This window comes from Thunnus thynnus, chromosome 19, assembly GCF_963924715.1.
Source record: "Thunnus thynnus chromosome 19, fThuThy2.1, whole genome shotgun sequence".
NCBI lineage: Eukaryota > Metazoa > Chordata > Actinopteri > Scombriformes > Scombridae > Thunnus > Thunnus thynnus.
In genome coordinates, this window is record NC_089535.1 from 15888762 (window position 1) to 15909455 (window position 20694).

The following is a 20694-nucleotide window of genomic DNA, read 5'->3' on the forward strand; positions in this document are numbered from 1 at the left end:
CTATATTCTTTGAACCTCCAACCTGTAAAATTGCTGACGTCATTATCCAGCCCTCGGTCAGTGACAATGTTGTCATTTACCGTCAGGCAGACTTGAGTCCAACATATTTAACCAAGTGAATTCCCAAAGAATTATGAGAACTCACGTAATGTAGGGCCATAAGATAACTGAGAAGATGGCATGTTTGTGTTCTTACAACCTTAATTTTTAAATCTCCTTTTTGTGCATCCTACATAAAATTGCCCACATGGACATTCAAGTCTATGAATAACAAATGTATAATTACATATTGCATCTTCAAAGCGTGGTGTTCAAAATCGTCTTCCTAGTCACAAATATGCTTGAGTGTTTTCTAGTGTTGGAGTCTTGATCAGTGAAATAGATTTCATCATTCATGTTCATGTATCTCAACAGTTAATTGCAATTAATTTTAAAAATGAATGAAATATCCGATCATGCAATATCAGACTCAAGTATATATTTCTTCAATGTAACATGGATCTTCTTGGATGCAGTACTAAACCTTTATCAGTAGAGGGCAGTGTTTCTCTGCTACATTCAGTAAAGCTGCAGTAAAGCCTCCAGGCTCCATGATCACGTTATATTGTGTTAAGGTGAAAGTGAAGGGTCATCTTCAGCTTACAGAAAGTTAAACAAGGTAAATATCTGGAAACTCTGCTGTCAAGTTGTCATGGTGACAGGTTTATTTATTTTATGACAGTTTTCACAAACACAGAAGACACAGACTGGTTGGGTTAGGGGGGGTAGAGGACAAGGGGGTAAGAGGGAAGGGGGTAAAGGGGTAAGAGGATAGGGAGTAAAAAGGAAGGGGGTAAATGGGTAAGATTGTAGAGGGTAGAGAGTAAGGGGGTAAGAAAGAATGGGGTAAAGTGATAAGAGAGTAGGGGATAGAGAGTAAGAGGGTAGGAGATAGAGAGGAAGGGGGTAAGAGGGTAGGGAGTAGAGAGTAAGAGGGTAGGAGACAGAGAGGAAGGGGGTAAGAGGGTAGGGGGTAGAGAGTAAGAGGGTAGGAGATAGAGAGGAAGGGGGTAAGAGGGTAGGAGGTAGAGAGTAAGAGGGTAGGAGACAGAGAGGAAGGGGGGAAGAGGGTAGAAGGTGGGGGTGAGGGCTGAAGGGAGAAAGGATGTTAGTCCTCTCTCTTCTTCTCTTTCTTCTCCCTCTTAGCTTTCTCCTTCTCTTCCTTCTCCTTTTCTTTCTTTTGTCTTTTCAGGTTCTCCTTCTCCTTCCTGTCATTTTCCTCTTTCTCTTTCTTCTCTCTTTTTTCATTCTCCTTCCTCTCCTTCTCTTCTTTCACCTTTTCTTTCTTTTGTATTTTCAGGTTCTCCTTTTCCCTCCTGTCATTTTCCTTTTTCTCTTCCTTCTCTCTCTTCTCATTCTCTTTTCTCTCCTTCTTCAGCCTCTTTTCTGTTTCCCTCTTGGCTTTCTCCTCTTGCTTTTTCATCTGCACCTTCTCTCTGTCTGTCTTCAAGGCGAGCTCCTGAAAAGAGACAAACAAACTGTTACAATCCAATTCTTATTATTCTTATTATTCAAATCAAAATGATCAGCTGATGTGGCGTACCTGAAGCTCAATATTTTTTAGAATCAGGAGCCTCATCTCCTGCTCCATAATTCTTTCTTTGCGGTGCCACTGCTCTTCCGTTTTCTTTCTTTCAGCCATCAGCTCCTGCATCCTCTCACGGCTTGCCTTCTTTTCTTCCTGCTCCAGTGCGAGATGATTCTGCAGAGCATGGTATTTTTCACACCATGCTCTCTGTTGGATTTCGGTCTCTTGCTGGTTGACAATGCTCTCAGCAAGAGCCTTCTCCTTGTCCATCACTGCTCTGACCAGATCATCTCTTTCGAGGGAGATCTGGGTCACCCTCCTGGCCATCTGCCTGCACTCAGTCTCAGATTTTGTTAGACTGGCTCTGGTGGACTCAACCATCTGCACCAGGTTGTCCATGTCATTTCTTGCCATGAACAACGTGGAGACCAAAGAGTCTATTTCGTCCTTCAGACTTTTCTTTTCATGCTTCCAAATGAGCTCCATGGTGGCAATCTGGTTTCTCAGAGCAGTGTTTTCAGAAACCAGCTGCTCATTTTCAGCCTTGGAGCCCAGAAGGGCCTGTCGCAGGTCATGCTGGACTCTGCTGGATGCAGGATTTTGAGGCTGGGCTGTTCTATAAGACTGAAAGACACAAATATATATGCAGTGTTTTAGGTAAAATACTGTCCTGTCCACCTTTAGTTACACACACAAAGGCCCTGTTTACACCCGGTATCAATATGCGTCTCCACATGCGTCCTGAGTGACCACTTGTGATCAGATCTCACTAAAAGAATGTAGTTACATGCGGCCCAGACCACCTCTGAATGTGGTCTGAGTGATTGGATCTCAATCCAGTCTTTCATCTTTATACTTATTCACAATCGAATGAACCATAAAATGTGTGGTAAAAGAGCACTGTGGCTGAATAAGGGTACTTTTTCATAAACATAATTATTAAATTGTTAAAAAACAAACATTAAGACAAATAAAATATTTTCATTAAATATGAATTTACATCCATCAATTCATTCACTCATTTAGGCCATTATCTATCTGTTAAATTCTCAAAACACTGAGTGTAATCATCATATGAAATTATGCTGTACAGCCTGTAAAAGCCAAATCTCACTCAAAACAGTTCATGTATACATGTGTCAAAATTCCCTGTGTCATTATTTTAGCCAAAGCAGTCACATTCTGAGGAACTGTTTCAATATGTCAACAGTGTTTGTATATTTCACCTAAATATTGTCACCCTACAGTGAAGTGAAATATCCTCAACAGCCAACAACATAATATCCATGGAACTCATGGAAACTACAGCAACATAAGGAAACCAAATGCCATTTAAGTCTTAATATGAGTCTACCAGTGTGGTGTGTTTGTTAGAAATTCATCCCCTCTCCAGAAAATTATTTACACTAATTGTATTTGTTGAAGCTTTAGTCAAGAGATGAATAAATAAAAGAAAACATACAAAAAAGTGTACCACCAAAAAAGTTTGCACAAAAGTGTCTCCTGCTTAGGAAATCTGACCTTTTGTCTTGAGTTGTTACTTTTATCCATTTCGGCTGGAGTTAAAGTTTCGGTTGTAGTAAATTGTAGTTACTTTCGATAGTTGGCGCTCTGTTCTCTCTGAGAGATGCGTCTATGTCCGATTTCACGTTGTAAGTGACTGGAGTTTAACAGGAGGGTTTATTTCAGTAGAACATTCTGTGTTCTGTATTTGTGATGTCACAGAGGGCCCAGAACTTAATGATGTCATAAGCATCATGTCATGTGACAAACCTTCACTTGTCTCACTTGTCAAATGACATGTTTTGATTTAAACCTTTTCACTTTATAGACTTTATGCTTTCTACTTGACAAATAAAAGTGCAAAAATCACAACTGCAGGTTGACACTCATAACAACAACATATTATATAGTCACTTAAAGTATTTTAAAAACCTAAAAGTGACTACAGTAAAAATACTCCAGTGTCCATGTGGGCAATTTTATATGTCTTAATAATATTAAAGAGGTTTTAACAACACTAACAGGCCATCTGCTTTCTTTATTACCTGTGACAAAGTGTGTACTGATTGAGTACGGATGTAGGTCAATGAGGGAGTCAGTGAAAATTTTCATGCGTGTGTTTGAAGCTTGCACTTAATTTCTCTAATTTCTCAATGATTATTTGAGGTTTGATGAAACAGTGTACCTTAATTTCTTTGGGAATTCATTCCCTTTTTTTGCTTCTGAGATCCAAAAAGTGCTTTTCCTTTTTGTTGTTTATCATAGATTTAATCAGTGGTCTATACAAATAAGATCACAATTGACCAGATATTTATAAGATGTAATCATACCCAGGTTGACAGAAACTGAGCTTAAAATAGAATTAATTGTCAGACAGAAGGACAAAATTGCATTGAAATTTGTGTTGGATGTTTATGATGAGTAACAGTAACTGTGGAAAGTCATAATGGATGTTGTTTGTAAAATAACTTCTTTCCCCAGAATTTTCAGACATACTCCTGAAGAGACATAAATTGCCCATGTTTGTTTATTACTCTTTTGGATAGATGGCTACTATACTTTATTTTGTTTAGTTTAGCTTGTACACCCTCATCTCCAGGGACAGACTAGGAAGAAAAATCTGGCCCTTGATATTTTAGTCTGGACCAGCCCCATTTTAAAACAATATTAGGCTATTTATAACATATAGGCTAAGCAATAGATATCAAGTTGACACTCTAACAACAGGTGTACTTAGAGGGTTTCATAAAATAATGTAATACTGTAGATACAAATATACACGTGTACACTGGTATGAAATATACTATCTATTATAATATCTATTTTTGACAAGAATCAGGTAAGACATAGATATAAACATACTGAAGTTTTAAAATTATGCATCTGGATGTATCTCAAACATATGGTCAAATGAAAAAACTGGGTTTCACACACAAGTCCTGTGTTAAACTGTCAAGGCTGTGCAAGTTACAGGCCAACTGCCTCATGTTTGGTGATCTGCTAGCAGGACCTGGTAAGCGACTCCGGTGCAGTGGAGGAGAGGGCAGCGCTACTGTCACATAGTCTTTGGTGAGGTGGAGTAGTCCTTCCTCAGAGACTCCATCAGGGCTGATGTGCTGTGGGAGATAAAAACATTTAGATCACATTCAGTGATATAATATTTAATACATTCACTGACCCAAATAATAATTTAGATTAAATGACTGACTGAAATTGCTAACTGGTGGATGATGGCTGGCCTCCACAGCTTCAGGTCCTCCACTCCCTCTCCTTTAAATCGAAAGCCTCCCTGGACTGGTTTCAGAACATGAACAATATGTTGAAAAGAAAATGTTAGACATAAAAAAAACAGTCAATTTAAACTAAACTACAAACATCAGGATACAGTTTTTAACAACATGCCAGGCATAAAAGAAATGTGTTTTTCCTTCTGGATACAATATTTAGAAAAGATGTTGGATATCAAAGGAACTGAAGATGTTTACATGATGTTGAGACATCATCAGATGTCTCTGAACAATCAGCTGGCACACTTCGTATTTATTCGCTGTTTCTTGACACCTCTACCTGCTTCTGAAGATGGTTTCAAAGTAACAGAGAAAGCTGCAAATATGTGTCTCTCCTTTTTGAGAATAACTCTTTATTTTACATAACCGTGCAATGTCATATATACACTATTATGCTGGAGAATATGGTGAAGGTCAGTGATTATTAACTGTGTGATATAGAACAAATGCAGATAACTTAGATATGAGAGGACCTCAGAGACTCCACCTCTCATTACTGCAGCATCTCCCAAAACCTTATATTAAAGCTACATAACACCAAATTAGGATAAAAATTACAAATGTTTTAGCTGAGCAAACAGAATATCACCAAGCTATGTAACTGTACACCAGGATCCTGTGTTAGATAAGTCAATAACTAACGTCATGCTGTGTCAAACAGTAACCGCATTAACAAAGTAGGATGCTAACAATGTTAGCTAACTAACGTTAGCATTATACCTCATAAACTGGTGGTTTTACAGGTTAGTTATGCTGCCTAACAACAATAAACACACATTAGATGTTACTTCTCAATTCAAGCCATAATGCTGTCTGATTTGGAAGTTAAAGATTAAACAGTTAGAAAAAAGTTCATGTCTTTGTTTAGCTGAATCTGTGATGATCTCCAGTCGCTGTGGCGCTGCTGCTGAAAGCGGAGCTGATGAAGCAGCTGTGTGTACCAAAGGAACCACATAAGCTACCAGCCTCACACAGTCCTGGCTTCGACATCCCATCCTGAACTTCATCATATTGCAAGTAACATAACCCTCCTGTCTAAAGTGAGCCCACACACAACTGCGTTCCTCCATCACAGAGGCAGCAGTGAAGTCTGTCTCTTCACCTGCACGAAAACTAGCTGCTTTTTGTCCTGCTAGGAAAGTGGACTTTGGTCCTGACAGGCTGGAATTTGTGCAGTCTGCACAAACACAATTATTTATGATGATGAAAAATGATAAGATGCAAAACAAAAAATTCAAACTCACTAATTGACGACTGCTCAGACTCATTGGTACCTAGTAACGCACAGTGTACGGGGATGGGTAGAGCAAATCCTTTATGCGAGGTAATATGATGAGTGGTTAATTTCTGCCTTTATGTTTCGTTAAACTAATAAAATCAAACATTAACATTTCACAGGATAATTTTAATGATACATAAACTGTAAATCCAGTAAAATATTCAACCTGCAAGTTGCTCCTTAAGCAGTGAATAGAATAGCATGTCCTACATTAGGTGGTAGAAGATGTCTCATCAGTAGGGCTGGGTATCGTTCAAAAATTTGCAATACCAGTACTGATACCTTGACTTTGGTACTGGTTCCTGAACATTACTTTTTTTTGATACTGACTTTATGAAATTCATTTTAACAAAAAAAAAAATTACATTACAGTACAAATCTTTAGTTTTATTTTTCAAGTCCTTAGCATTTTTACACACTCAAACCAGTTTCATAACATAAAAAATATAAACCTATTAACTACAATCACTTTCATACTGTTGACGCCATCAAATTAATCTTAGCACAATAAACAATTCAACCCATAATGTCAGCTAATGAAGTGTGGATGTGGCACCCAGTGCTGTGACGGTAATGACATTCAAACTAACCAGCAAAACTCACTAGTTTTAACGTTGATTAGTTTTAAAGAGAAAGTGTGTTGAGTGTCTGTATACAGCTAGTTAACTTTAGCATAAATGGTTTTATCACTTTGCTTTTTGACTGTTGTTTTGCATAGTATATTGCCTGTTGGTAGCTGAGTTAACGGCTCAATATGTTGCAAGTGGAGGCAGCAGCAGCCTCTACAGAGGCTTCATCAGTTATAGGAGGTTGGACCAAAACATGTAACTTGCAGGTAAGACAAACTGAAGCTGTATTAAAATATCGCAGATAATGATACTGCCTATCGTTTGACATCAAAACAGCAGTGGTTCGGCTGCTGGCCTCGAACAAGCAGTTTTTATGTGACCATAACGCTGAACGTGACAACACAAGAGTCCACAGTTTACGTTAGCTAACATTAGCTAATATTAGCCGAGCCTCACAAGATGCTGTTGTTAGCCGTCCGCCAGCCACTAAACCACTGCTGTTTTGATGTCAACAATGGGCAGTATCATCATCTTCAATATTTTAATACAGCTTCGTCTTGTCTTATCTGCAGGTTACATGTTTTGGTCAAACCTCCTGTTACTGATCTAGCTGCTGTAGATGCTTTTGCTGCCTCCGCCATTGCTGTTTATGTTGAGAAGCTACAGCTGGATGTTCCAGACAGCTCCACTCCTGCTACGTATCGAAATTTGGTTAAAAAAAAAATGACAAGAATTTATTTGATACTTGATAGTATCGAAGCAGTTCAGTTCAGTGCCATAAAAGTTTTGAAGTTCAGTACCCAGCCCTACTCATATAGTGCACTCTTCTCTGCCATCCTGTCAATTACGTTATTCCAACAATGTCCAAAACCAAACCAATGTGTTTTTCTGTAGCCACAATCATGAACGCATCAAGATATAGTGCTCTGTAATCTATTCTTGGTGAATTTTAAAGTTGAAAACCTGCGCCCACATGCCACTCGCATAACAGAGAGGGTTTAGTCCAGAGCTCAAAAAACCAATGAAAAGTAAAAAAAGAAAAAAGATTTAACCAGTTGTCTTTAATCAGTATTATCTGAATATCTTTAGCTTGCCTAATGCAGCTGCTTTACCTTTCTGCCACAACATGTGAGTCTGTGACAAATATTCTGCCTCACTGTAGTTTAGCACAGCTGGCAGGTTGCAGGATTTAGATTTGGCTTCATTGAGATACATCTGTGAACATTTTTCCTCCCACTGGAAAAGAAAACCAACCGTGATTGTACACTTGAAGAAGTTGAATGCTTGAGTCTGTGGCTGACACTGTCTCCATAGAAAAACCTGTTGGTGATTAAAATGTGCATTTATTTTGTATATTTTTACTATATTCTTTGAACCTCCAACCTGTAAAATTGCTGACGTCGTTATCCAGCCCTCGGTCAGTGACAATGTTGTCATTTACTGTCATGCAGACTTCAGTCCAACAGATTTAACCAAGTGAATTTCCAAAGAATTATGAGAACTCTCATAATGTAGGGCCATAAGATAACCTAGCAGATGGCATGTTTGTGTTCTTACAACCTTAATTTTTAAATCTCCTTTTTGTGCATCCTACATACAATTGCCCACATGGACATTCAAGTCTATGAATGACAAATGTATTATTACATATTGCATCTTCAAAGCGTGGTGTTCAAAATCGTCTTGTTGTCACAAATATGCTTGAGTGTTTTCTAGTGTTGGAGTTTTGATCAGTGAAATAGATTTCATCATTCATGTTCATGTATCTCAACAGTTAATTGCAATTAATTTTAAAAATGAATGAAATCTCCGATCATGCAATATCAGACTCAAGTATATATTTCTTCAATGTAACAGGGATCTTCTTGGATGCAGCACTAAACCTGTATCAGTAGAGGGCAGTATTTCTCTGCTACATTCAGTAAAGCTGCAGTAAAGCCTCCAGGCTCCATGATCACGTTATATTGTGTTAAGGTGAAAGTGAAGGGTCATCTTCAGCTTACAGAAAGTTAAACAAGGTAAATATCTGGAAACTCTGCTGTCAAGTTGTCATGGTGACAGGTTTATTTATGTTATGACAGTTTTCACAAACACAGAAGACACAGACCGGTTGGGTTGGGGGGGGTAGAGGACAAGGGGGTAAGAGGGAAGGGGGTAAAGGGGTAAGAGGATAGGGAGTAAAAAGGAAGGGGTAAATGGGTAAGATTGTAGGGGGTAAGAGGGTAGGGGGTAAAGGGGTAAGAGGATAGGGAGTAAAAAGGAAGGGGGTAAATGGGTAAGATTGTAGAGGGTAGAGAGTAAGGGGGTAAGAAAGAATGGGGTAAAGTGATAAGAGGGTAGGGGATAGAGAGTAAGAGGGTAGGAGATAGAGAGGAAGGGGGTAAGAGGGTAGGGGGTAAATGGGTAAGATTGTAGGGGGTAGAGAGTAAGAGGGTAAGAAGGTAGGAGACAGAGAGGAAGGGGGTAAGAGGGTAGGGGGTAGAGAGTAAGAGGGTAAGAAGGTAGGAGACAGAGAGGAAGGGGGTAAGAGGGTAGGAGGTAGAGAGTAAGGGGGTAAGAAAGAATGGGGTAAAGTGATAAGAGGGTAGGGGGTAGAGAGTAAGAGGGTAAGAAGGTAGGAGACAGAGAGGAAGGGGTTAAAAGGGTAGGGGGTAGAGAGTAAGAGGGTAAGAAGGTAGGAGACAGAGAGGAAGGGGGTAAAAGGGTAGGGAGTAGAGAGTAAGAGGGTAGGAGATAGAGAGGAAGGGGGTAAGAAGGTAGGAGACAGAGAGGAAGGGGGTAAAAGGGTAGGGGGTAGAGAGTAAGAGGGTAGGAGGTAGAGAGTAAGAGGGTAGGAGACAGAGAGGAAGGGGGTAAGAGGGTAGGAGGTAGAAAGTAAGAGGGTAGGAGACAGAGAGGAAGAGGGTAGGAGGTAGAGAGTAAGAGGGTAGGAGACAGAGAGGAAGAGGGTAGGAGGTAGAGAGTAAGAGGGTAGGAGACAGAGAGGAAGAGGGTAGGAGGTAGAGAGTAAGAGGGTAGGAGACAGAGAGGAAGGGGGTAAGAGGGTAGGAGGTAGAGAGTAAGAGGGTAGGAGACAGAGAGGAAGGGGGTAAGAGGGAAGAGGGTAGAAGGTGGGGGTGAGGGCTGAAGGGAGAAAGGATGTTAGTCCTCTCTCTTCTTCTCTTTCTTCTCCCTCTTAGCTTTCTCCTTCTCTTCCTTCTCCTTTTCTTTCTTTTGTCTTTTCAGGTTCTCCTTCTCCTTCCTGTCATTTTCCTCTTTCTCTTTCTTCTCTCTTTTTTCACTCTCCTTCCTCTCCTTCTCTTCTTTCATCTTTTCTTTCTTTTGTCTTTTCAGGTTCTCCTTTTCCTTCCTGTCATTTTCCTTTTTCTCTTCCTTCTCTCTCTTCTCATTCTCTTTTCTCTCCTTCTTCAGCCTCTTTTCTGTTTCCCTCTTGGCTTTCTCTTCTTGCTTTTTCATCTGCACCTTCTCTCTGTCTGTCTTCAAGGCGAGCTCCTGAAAAGAGACAAACAAACTGTTACAATCCAATTCTTATTATTCTTATTATTCAAATCAAAATGATCAGCTGATGTGGCGTACCTGAAGCTCAATATTTTTTAGAATCAGGAGCCTCATCTCCTGCTCCATAATTCTTTCTTTGCGGTGCCACTGCTCTTCCGTTTTCTTTCTTTCAGCCATCAGCTCCTGCATCCTCTCACGGCTTGTTTTCTTTTCTTCCTGCTCCAGTGCGAGATGATTCTGTAGAGCATGGTATTTTTCACACCATGCTCTCTGTTGGATTTCGGTCTCTTGCTGGTTGACAATGCTCTCAGCAAGAGCCTTCTCCTTGTCCATCACTGCTCTGACCAGATCATCTTTTTCGAGGGAGATCTGGGTCACCCTCCTGGCCATCTGCCTGCACTCAGTCTCAGATTTTGTTAGACTGGCTCTGGTGGACTCAACCATCTGCACCAGGTTGTCCATGTCATTTCTTGCCATGAACAACGTGGAGACCAAAGAGTCTATTTCGTCCTTCAGACTTTTCTTTTCATGCTTCCAAATGAGCTCCATGGTGGCAATCTGGTTTCTCAGAGCAGTGTTTTCGGAAAGCAGCTGCTCATTTTCAGCCTTGGAGCCCAGAAGGGCCTGTCGCAGGTCGTGCTGGACTCTGCTGGATGCAGGATTTTGAGGCTGGGCTGTTCTATAAGACTGAAAGACACAAATATATATGCAGTGTTTTAGGTAAAATACTGTCCTGTCCACCTTTAGTTACACACACAAAGGCCCTGTTTACACCCGGTATCAATATGCGTCTCCACATGCGTCCTGACTGACCACTTGTGATCAGATCTCACTAAAAGAATGTAGTTACATGCGGCCCAGACCACCTCTGAATGTGGTCTGAGTGATTGGATCTCAATCCAGTCTTTCATCTTTATACTTATTCACAATCGAATGAACCATAAAATGTGTGGTAAAAGAGCACTGTGGCTGAATAAGGGTACTTTTTCATAAACATAATTATTAAATTGTTAAAAAACAAACATTAAGACAAATAAAATATTTTCATTAAATATGAATTTACATCCATCAATTCATCCACCTAAATATTGTCACCCTACAGTGAAGTGAAATATCCTCAACAGCCAACAACATAATATCCATGGAACTCATGCAAACTACAGCAACATAAGGAAACCAAATGCCATTTAAGTCTGAATATGAGTCTACCAGTGTGGTGTGTTTGTTGGAAATACATCCCCTCTCCAGAAAATTATTTACACTAATTGTATTTGTTGAAGCTTTAGTCAAGAGATGAATAAATAAAAGAAAACATGGCCTCAAAAAAGTGTACCACCAAAAAAGTTTGCACAAAAGTGTCTCCTGCTTAGGAAATCTGACCTTTTGTCTTGAGTTGTTACTTTTATCCATTTTGGCTGGAGTTAAAGTTTCGGTTGTAGTAAATTGTAGTTACTTTCGATAGTTGGCGCTCTGTTCTCTCTGAGAGATGCGTCTATGTCCGATTTCACGATGTAAGTGACTGGAGTTTAACAGGAGGGTTTATTTCAGTAGAACATTCTGTGTTCTGTATTTGTAGTGTCACAGAGGGCCCGGAACTTAATGATGTCATAAGCGTCATGTCATGTGACAAACCTTCACTTGTCTCACTTGTCAAATGACATGTTTTGATTTAAACCTTTTCACTTTATAGACTTAATTAATGCTTTCTACTTGACAAATAAAAGTGCAATAATCACAACTGCAGGTTGACACTCATAACAACAACATATTATATAGTCACTTAAAGTATTTTAAAAACCTAAAAGTGACTACAGTAAAAATACTCCAGTGTCCATGTGGGCAATTTTATATGTCTTAATAATATTAAAGATAGGTTTTAACAACACTAACAGGCCATCTGCTTTCTTTATTACCTGTGACAAAGTGTGTACTGATTGAGTACGGATGTAGGTCAATGAGGGAGTGTACCTTAATTTCTTTGGGAATTCATTCCCTTTTTTTGCTTCTGAGATCCAAAAAGCGCTTTTCCTTTTTGTTGTTTATCATAGATTTAATCAGTTGTCTATACAAATAAGATCACAATTAACCAGATATTTAGGAGAGGTGTAATCATACCCAGGTTGACAGAAACTGAGCTTAAATTAGAATTAATTGTCAGACAGAAGGACAAAATTGCATTGAAATTTGTGTTTGATGTTTATGATGAGTAACAGTAACTGTGGAAAGTCATAATGGATGTTGTTTGTAAAATAACTTCTTTCCCCAGAATTTTCAGACATACTCCTGAAGAGACATAAATTGTCCATGTTTGTTTATTACTCTTTTGGATAGATGGCTACTATACTTTATTTTGTTTAGTTTAGCTTGTAGACCCTCATCTCCAGGGACAGACTAGGAAGAAAAATCTGGCCCTTGATATTTTAGTCTGGACCAGCCCCATTTTAAAACAATATTAGGCTATTTATAATATATAGGCTAAGTAATAGATATCAAGTTGACACTCTAACAACAGGTGTACTTAGAGGGTTTCATAAAATAATGTAATACTGTAGATACAAATATACACGTGTACACTGGTATGAAATATACTATCTATTATAATATCTATTTTTGACAAGAATCAGGTAAGACATAGATATAAACATACTGAAGTTTTTAAATTATGCATCTGGATGTATCTCAAACATATGGTCAAATGAAAAAACTGGGTTTCACACTAAAGTCCTGTGTTAAACTGTCAAGGCTGTGCAAGTTACAGGCCAACTGCCTCATGTTTGGTGATCTGCTGGCAGGACCTGGTAAGCGACTCCGGTGCAGTGGAGGAGAGGGCAGTGTTACTGTCACATAGAGTCTTTGGTGAGGTGAAGTAGTCCTTCCTCAGAGACTCCATCAGGGCTGATGTGCTGTGGGAGATAAAAACATTTAGATCACATTCAGTGATATAATATTTAATACATTCACTGACCCAAATAATAATTTAGATTAAATGACTGACTGAAATTGCTAACTGGTGGATGATGCCTGGCCTCCACAGCTTCAGGTCCTCCACTCCCTCTCCTTCATGCCTGCATCTAAAGCCTCCCTGGACTGGTTTCAGAACATGAACAATATGTTGAAAAGAAAGTGTTAGACATAAAAAACAGTCAATTTAAACTAAACTACAAACATCAGAATACAGTTTTTACCAACATGCCAGGCATAAAAGAAATGTGTTTTTCCTTCTGGATACAATATTTAAAAAAGATGTTGGATATCAAAGGAACTGAAGATGTTTACATGATGTTGAGACATCATCAGATGTCGCTGAACAATCAGCTGGCACACTTCGTATTTATTCGCTGTTTCTTGACACCTCTACCTGCTTCTGAAGATGGTTTCAAAGTAACAGAGAAAGCTGCAAATATGTGTCTCTCCTTTTTGAGAGTAACTCTACATACATAACATAACCGTGCAATGTCATATGTACACTAATATGCTGGAGAATATGGTGAAGGTCAGTCATTATTAACTGTGTGATATAGAACAAATGCAGATAACTTAGATATGAGAGGACCTCAGAGACACCACCACTTATTACTGCAGCATCTCCCAAAACTTTATATTAAAGCTACATAACACCAAATGAGGATAAAAATTACAAATGTTTTAGCTGAGCAAACAGAATATCACCAAGCTATGTAACTGTACACCAGGATCCTGTGTTAGATAAGTCAATAACTAACGTCAAACTGTGTCAAACAGTAACCGCATTAACAAAGTAGGATGCTAACAATGTTAGCTAACTAACGTTAGCATTATACCTCATAAACTGGTGGTTTTACAGGTTAGTTATGCTGCCTAACAACAATAAACACACATTAGATGTTACTTCTCAATTCAAGCCATAATGCTGTCTGATTTGGAAGTTAAAGATTAAACAGTTAGAAAAAAGTTAATGTCTTTGTTTAGCTGAATCTGTGATGATCTGCAGTCAGTGTGGCGCTGCTGCTGAAAGCGGAGCTGATGAAGCAGCTGTGTGTACCAAAGGAACCACATAAGCTACCAGCCTCACACAGTCCTGGCTTCGACATCCCATCCTGAACTTCATCATATTGCAAGTAACATAACCCTCCTGTCTAAAATGAGCCCACACACAACCGCGTTCCTCCATCACAGAGGCAGCGGTGAAGTCTGTCTCTTCACCTGCATGAAAACTAGCTGCTTTTTGTCCTGCTAGGAAAGTGGACTTTGGTCCTGACAAGCTGGAATTTGTGCAGTCTGCACAAACACAATTATTTATGATGATGAAAAATGATAAGATGCAAAACATAACTGGTGAAAAAATTCAAACTCACCAATTGACGACTGTTCAGACTCATTGGTACCTAGTAACGCACAGTGTACTGCCGCGGGGATGGGTAGAGCAAATCCTTTATGCGAGGTAATATGATGAGTGGTTAATTTCTGCCTTTATGTTTCGTTAAACTAATAAAATCAAACATTAGTAAATCCAGTAAAATATTCAACCTGCAAGTTGCTCTTTAAGCAGTGAATAGAATAGCATGTCCTACATTAGGTGGTAGAAGACGTCTCATCAGTAGGGCTGGGTATCGTTCAAAAATTTACAACACCAGTACCGATACCTTGACTTTGGTACTGGTTCCTGAACAATACTTTTTTTTGATAGTAACTTTATGAAATTCATTTTAACAAAAAGAAAATTACATTACAGTACAAATCTTTAGTTTTATTTTTCAAGTCCTTAGCATTTTTACACACTCAAAGCAGTTTCATAACATAAAAAATATAAACCTATTAACTACAATCACTTTCATACTGTTGACGCCATCAAACTAATCTTAGCACAATAAACAATTCAACCCATAATGTCAGCTAATGAAGTGTGGATGTGGCACCCAGTGCTGTGACGGTAATGACATTCAAACTCACCAACCAGCAAAACTCACTAGTTTTAACGTTGATTAGTTTTAAAGAGAAAGTGTGTTGAGTGTCTGTATACAGCTAGTTAACTTTAGCATAAATGGTTTTATCACTTTGCTTTTTGACTGTTGTTTTGCATAGTATATTGCCTGTTGGTAGCTGAGTTAATGGCTCAAAATGTAGCAAGTGGAGGCAGCAGCAGCCTCTACAGAGGCTTCATCAGTTATAGGAGGTTGGACCAAAACATGTAACTTGCAGGTAAGACAAGCCGAAGCTGTATTAAAATATCGCAGATAATGATACTGCCTATCGTTTGACATCAAAACAGCAGTGGTTCGGCTGCTGGCCTCGAACAAGCAGTTTTTATGTGACCATAACGCTGAACGTGACAACACAAGAGTCCACAGCTTACGTTAGCTAACATTAGCTAATATTAGCCGAGCCTCACAAGATGCTGTTGTTAGCCGTCCGCCAGCCACCAAATCACCGCTGTTTTGATGTCAACAATGGGCAGTATCATCATCTTCAATATTTTAATACAGCTTCGTCTTGTCTTACCTACAAGTTACATGTTTTGGTCAAACCTCCTGTTACTGATCTAGCTGCTGTAGATGCTTTTGCTGCCTCCGCCATTGCTGTTTATGTTGAGAAGCTACAGCTGGATGTTCCAGACAGCTCCACTCCTGCTACGTATCGAAATTTGGTTTTAAAAAAAATGACAAGAATTTATTTGATACTTGATAGTATCAAAGCAGTTCAGTTCAGTGCCATAAAAGTTTTGAAGTTCAGTACCCAGCCCTACTCATATAGTGCACTCTTCTCTGCCATCCTGTCAATTACGTTATTCCAACAATGTCCAAAACCAAACGAATGTGTTTTTCTGTAGCCACAATCATGAACGCATCAAGATATAGTGCTCTGTAATCTATTCTTGGTGAATTTTAAAGTTGAAAACCTGCGCCCACATGCCACTCACATAACAGAGAGGGTTTAGTCCAGAGCTCAAAAAACCAATGAAAAGTAAAAAAAGAAAAAAGATTTAACCAGTTGTCTTTAATCAGTATTATCTGAATATCTTTAGCTTGCCTAATGCAGCTGCTTTACCTTTCTGCCACAACATGTGAGTCTGTGACAAATATTCTGCCTCACTGTAGTTTAGCACAGCTGGCAGGTTGCAGGATTTAGATTTGGCTTCATTGAGACACATCTGTGAACATTTTTCCTCCCACTGGAAAAGAAAACCAACAGTGATTGTACACTAGAAGAAGTTGAATGCTAGAGTCTGTGGCTGACACTGTCTCCATAGAAAAACCTGTTGGTGATTAAAATGTGCATTTATTTTGTATATTTTTACTATATTCTTTGAACCTCCAACCTGTAAAATTGCTGACGTCATTATCCAGCCCTCGGTCAGTGACAATGTTGTCATTTACTGTCATGCAGACTTGAGTCCAACAGATTTAACCAAGTGAATTTCAAAAGAATTATGAGAACTCACGTAATGTAGGACCATAAGATAACTGAGCAGATGGCCTATTTGTGTCCTTACAACCGTCCTCTTTAAATCTCCTTTTTGTGCATCCCACACAAAATCGCCCATATGGACATTCAAGTCTATCAATGACAAATGTAGTTTTATATATTGGATCTTCAAAACGTGACATTCAAAATCTTCTTCCTGGTCAGAATTACATCTGAGTGTTTTCTAGTGTTGGAGTTTTGATCAGTGAAACAGTTTTCATCATTCACGTTCATATATCACAACAGTTAATTGCAATTAATCTTGAAAATGAATAAAATCTCCAATCTTCATTCAATATCAGACTCTCGTACATGTTTCTTCAATGAAATTTGCATCTTCTTTCATGCAGTACTAAACCTGTATCAGTAGAGGGCAGTATTTCTCTGCTACATTCAGTAAAGCTGCAGTAAAGCCTCCAGGCTCCATGATCACGTTATATTGTGTTAAGGTGAAAGTGAAGGGTCATCTTCAGCTTACAGAAAGTTAAACAAGGTAAATATCTGGAAGCTTTGCTGTCAAGTTGTCATGGTGACAGGTTTATTTATGTTATGATAGTTTACAGAAACAGACACAGATAGATAGGGATAAAGTGATGTTTGTAGGTTGTAGGGGGTAGAAAGGTAAGGAGGAAAGATGTTACTCCTCTCTCTTCTTTTCTTCTCTTTCTTCTCTCTCTTGGCTTTCCCTGCATCTCCTTTTCCTTCTTCTCCTTCTCTCTGTTGGATTGTAACAGTTTGTTACAATCCAACGATTTATAATTCAAATCAAAATGATCAGCTGATGTGGCGTACCTGAAGTTCAACATTTTTCAGAATCCGGAGCTTCATCTCCTGCTCCATTACGCTTTCCTCGTGGCGCCACCGCCCCTCCAATTTTTTTGTTTCAGCCTGAAGCTCCTGCATCCTCTCATGACTATTTCTGGCCTGTTCCAGTGTGAGATGACCTTCCAGAGTGTGGTATTTTTCACACCATGCTCTCTCTTTCTGGTGGATTTTGGTCTCTCGCTGGTTGATCTTAACCATGGTCTCAGCAAGAGCCTTCTCTTTGTCGATCACTGAGGTGAGGACCAGATTGTCCTTTTTCAAGGGAGATCTGGGTCACCCTCTTCTCCATCTCATCCTGCAGAGTCTTCAGCTCTGCAGCTGCTTCCTCCATCTCACTGACCTGTTGGCACTCTGCCTTCCAGTATTTTGTGACCTTCTTAGTCTCCATCTCCTGAAGGCGCATGCCATGAACAAAGTAGAGAAAAAGAGTCTGTTTCGTCCAGTAGCTTCTTCTTTTCCTGTATCCATCTGAGCTCCATGTTGGCTATCATCTGTCCCAGAGCAGTATTTTCTGAAACGAGCTGATTATTTTCAGCCTTGGAGTCCAGAAGGGCTTGTCTCAGGGTGTGCTGGACTCTGCTGGGAGTACGCTGGTGTTCCTTCTCTCCTTCAGCAAGGCTGTCCTGTCTTGGACCACGTTTGCAAGCAACATCTTCAGGCTACACTTGTCCACAAGACTTAAAGACACAAATATACATGCAGTGTTTAGGTAAAAATACTGTCCTGCCCACCTTTGGATACACACAAAAAGTCTTTCATCTTTATACTTATTCACAGTTGAATGAACCATAAAATGCGTTGTTAAAGAGCACTGTGGCTGAATAAAGGTAGTTTTTCATAAACACACTTTATAATTATTAAAAAATTTAAAAAAATATTCAAACAAAACACTTTCATGAAATATTTTACCTAAATATTGTCACTACCATAGTGAAGTGAAATATCCTCAACAGCCAACTGCATAGTATCCATGGAACTCATGGAAACAGCAACATAAGGAAACCAAATGCCATTTAAGTCTGAATATGAGTCTACCAGTGTGTTTACTGGAAAATTCATCCCTTCTCAAGAAAATGATTTACACAAATTGTATTTGTTGAAGGTTTAGAGAAGAGATGAAGAAATAAAAGAAAGGATCCCTCCCCCTCTACCACACTGATTGGCAGCATAATGGTCGCAATCGTTCTGCACACCAACTGGGTGATGGCCTCGGACTGGCACGCATCACACCTTGCTAATCCACTGTAGCGAGTGAATCAGCCTGTAGTAAAACCGGGGATAACCGGTGCTTCACCGATGAAACACCGGGACCATCCGGATGTAATAGTCCGTGGAGGTGCTGCAGTGTTCGGCTGCACAGATAGGAAACACTTTGGCTAACAGGATGTACCACTCTGTTTGAAAAAACGTTTTCTTCTTCTTTTTGGTTTATAACAGCGGTTGGCGACCAGCGTATTAGGTGCATTACCGCCACCCTCTACTTCGGACTGTGGACCAAAGATTAAATCCTACACATTGATCCTGTCTGTCTAATAAACTCAAAGAAAACTACTGCTGCACCCACTTGGCAGGTTCATTAAAGTTTTAATGCTGAGTTCCTGAACTCCAGTCTTCCTAAATTCTTCCCTCATATATTGTCTTTCTTGATCATTAGCACAATCTATGATTGCATGCGTAATAGTCTCCTCAGCAAGGTGGGAAAAAAATATGTGCGTGTATCGGCATTGGCAATCGGCAAAAATTAGAGTCAAAAAGTAATCGTGTTAAATAATCGTGATCTCAATATTGACCAAAATAATCGTGATTATGATTTTTGCCATAATCGAGCAGCCCTACATACAGTGTAGGTAGCCTACATTGACTATTTATATACAGTCAATGGTAGCATATTGACAATTGGGACCATGTAACCCCCAATCAGATGGGCTGTTCCAACACCAAGTGGGCTGCGGTTGGCAGGTTGATATTTTTTTCCCCACACTGCTGGTGGCCTTGCAGCCCAATAGGTGAACCGGCCTATCTGGCATTTGCCAGAATTGCCATATTGCCAGCAGCCTGCTCATCTCACTAAGCTATATATAACCCCTCTATTTTTTTATTTATTTTTATTTACACGCACAATATGTCATTTCTTCCACTAGGGGTCTGATAAGAGTTTGCTCAGCTTGTTTCTCTGACAACTTAAGATCCAGACTTCTGATGACTAAAATCCTTCATCAGGTTAAAAGATACACTTAAAGACGACCAAGATATAAAAAGTTAATGTGGGATAGTTACATATTAAACATTCATTTATTTTTACTCTGTTACTTTAAATTTTACTCCTTTATTGTCTCTTATTTTTCTTTCAGTTTGCACAGGTATCTGTGTTGGTATGTAAGCAAAGTATGCTGTTTTCCATTTGTTGGAAAAAACAATAAAAGTTCAAGTAAAAAAAGAAAGATTTAACCAGTTGTCTTTAATCAGTATTATCTGAATATCTTCAGCTTGCTTAATGCAGCTGCTTTACCTTTGAGGCTGTGACGAATATTCTGTCTCACTGTAGTTTAGCACAGCTGGCAGGTTGCAGGATTTAGATTCGACTTCATTGAGATACATCTGTGAACATTTTTCCTCCCACTGGAAAAGAAAACCAACAATGAATGTACACTAGAAGAAGTTGAATGCTAGAGTTTGTGGCCGATACTGTCTCCATAGAAAAACCTGTTAGTGATTAAAATGTGCATTTGTTTTTGTCTAAATTGTTAGGTCTTATCTTAGTAATAGTATTCAGTTTGCTACTGTAGAAGCAATTTGGGTAAAGACTGCAATGCTTAGGTCATTCTGTGTCAGGATTTTTGTTAACTAAACAAAATGTTCAATGTTCAATAAGGATGTTCAGACTGTGTTGATGACCTCAAGGTGGTTGTAATAAGTCTATGTCAGAAAAACATAGAACCGAACATGGCAACACTTCTTGTTGACTTGTAGTAAACTCATTCAATTTCCTGTTTCACTTTCAGGTGACTTACCTCAACACCTGCAGGTCATGTTCAAGGTCCTCCGGTCTGAAGATCGCATTAAGCTGGTCAGTATAACTAACATTTATTTTCATTATTTGATACCACAAGTGTTGATTCTTTTATTGATATTAGGGAAAAAGTATTTTATTGCAGATCAGTCTGTTTGATCTCAGATAGTAGGAGTAAGCTCTGAGTGTTGCCACAATTTCTGGGTGAAGTGAAG

The 20694-nt window shown here is 39.2% G+C and overlaps 3 protein-coding genes across 6 annotated transcripts in view; 1 reads left to right on the forward strand and 2 right to left on the reverse strand.

Annotated features, from left to right (window-relative positions):
* Nucleotides 1-20694, forward strand: part of ssh1b (slingshot protein phosphatase 1b) — a 47455-nt gene that overhangs the window by 15815 nt on the left and 10946 nt on the right. Inside the window, exon 4 of the mRNA XM_067575303.1 lies at nt 20472-20536. Within this exon, the coding sequence (XP_067431404.1) occupies nt 20472-20536 (65 nt within the window). The remainder of the gene's footprint in view (nt 1-20471; nt 20537-20694) is intronic.
* On the reverse strand, nt 696-6065 carry LOC137171342 (uncharacterized). Of its 2 annotated transcripts, XM_067575305.1 has the most exons (4): nt 4779-6065; nt 4581-4686; nt 1583-2191; nt 696-1498 (listed from the first exon to the last, which is right to left on the reverse strand). In XM_067575305.1, exons 3-4 carry the CDS (start codon nt 2051-2053, stop codon nt 1148-1150), a joined length of 822 nt encoding a protein of 273 aa, XP_067431406.1. In that variant the 5' UTR covers nt 2054-2191; nt 4581-4686; nt 4779-6065; the 3' UTR covers nt 696-1147. The 2 variants fall into 2 exon arrangements, with proteins under 2 accessions (XP_067431406.1, XP_067431405.1); XM_067575304.1 differs by lacking the exons at nt 4581-4686; nt 4779-6065 and adding an exon at nt 3089-3297 and having other exon boundaries at nt 697-1498.
* The window catches only part of LOC137171343 (uncharacterized), a 34094-nt gene continuing 22128 nt past the window's right edge, over nt 8729-20694 (reverse strand). Inside the window, exons 4-7 of one of the 3 annotated variants that reach the window (XM_067575307.1) lie at nt 13199-13290; nt 12999-13106; nt 10282-10890; nt 8729-10197 (exon numbers count right to left, since the gene is read on the reverse strand). In XM_067575307.1, coding sequence (XP_067431408.1) covers nt 9847-10197; nt 10282-10752 — 822 coding nt within the window. In that variant the 5' untranslated portion in view covers nt 10753-10890; nt 12999-13106; nt 13199-13290 and the 3' untranslated portion in view covers nt 8729-9846. Of the gene's footprint in view, nt 10198-10281; nt 10891-11583; nt 11742-12998; nt 13107-13198; nt 13291-20694 lie in introns of those variants that run through there. The other 2 variants (XM_067575308.1, XM_067575306.1) reach the window with 2 other exon arrangements.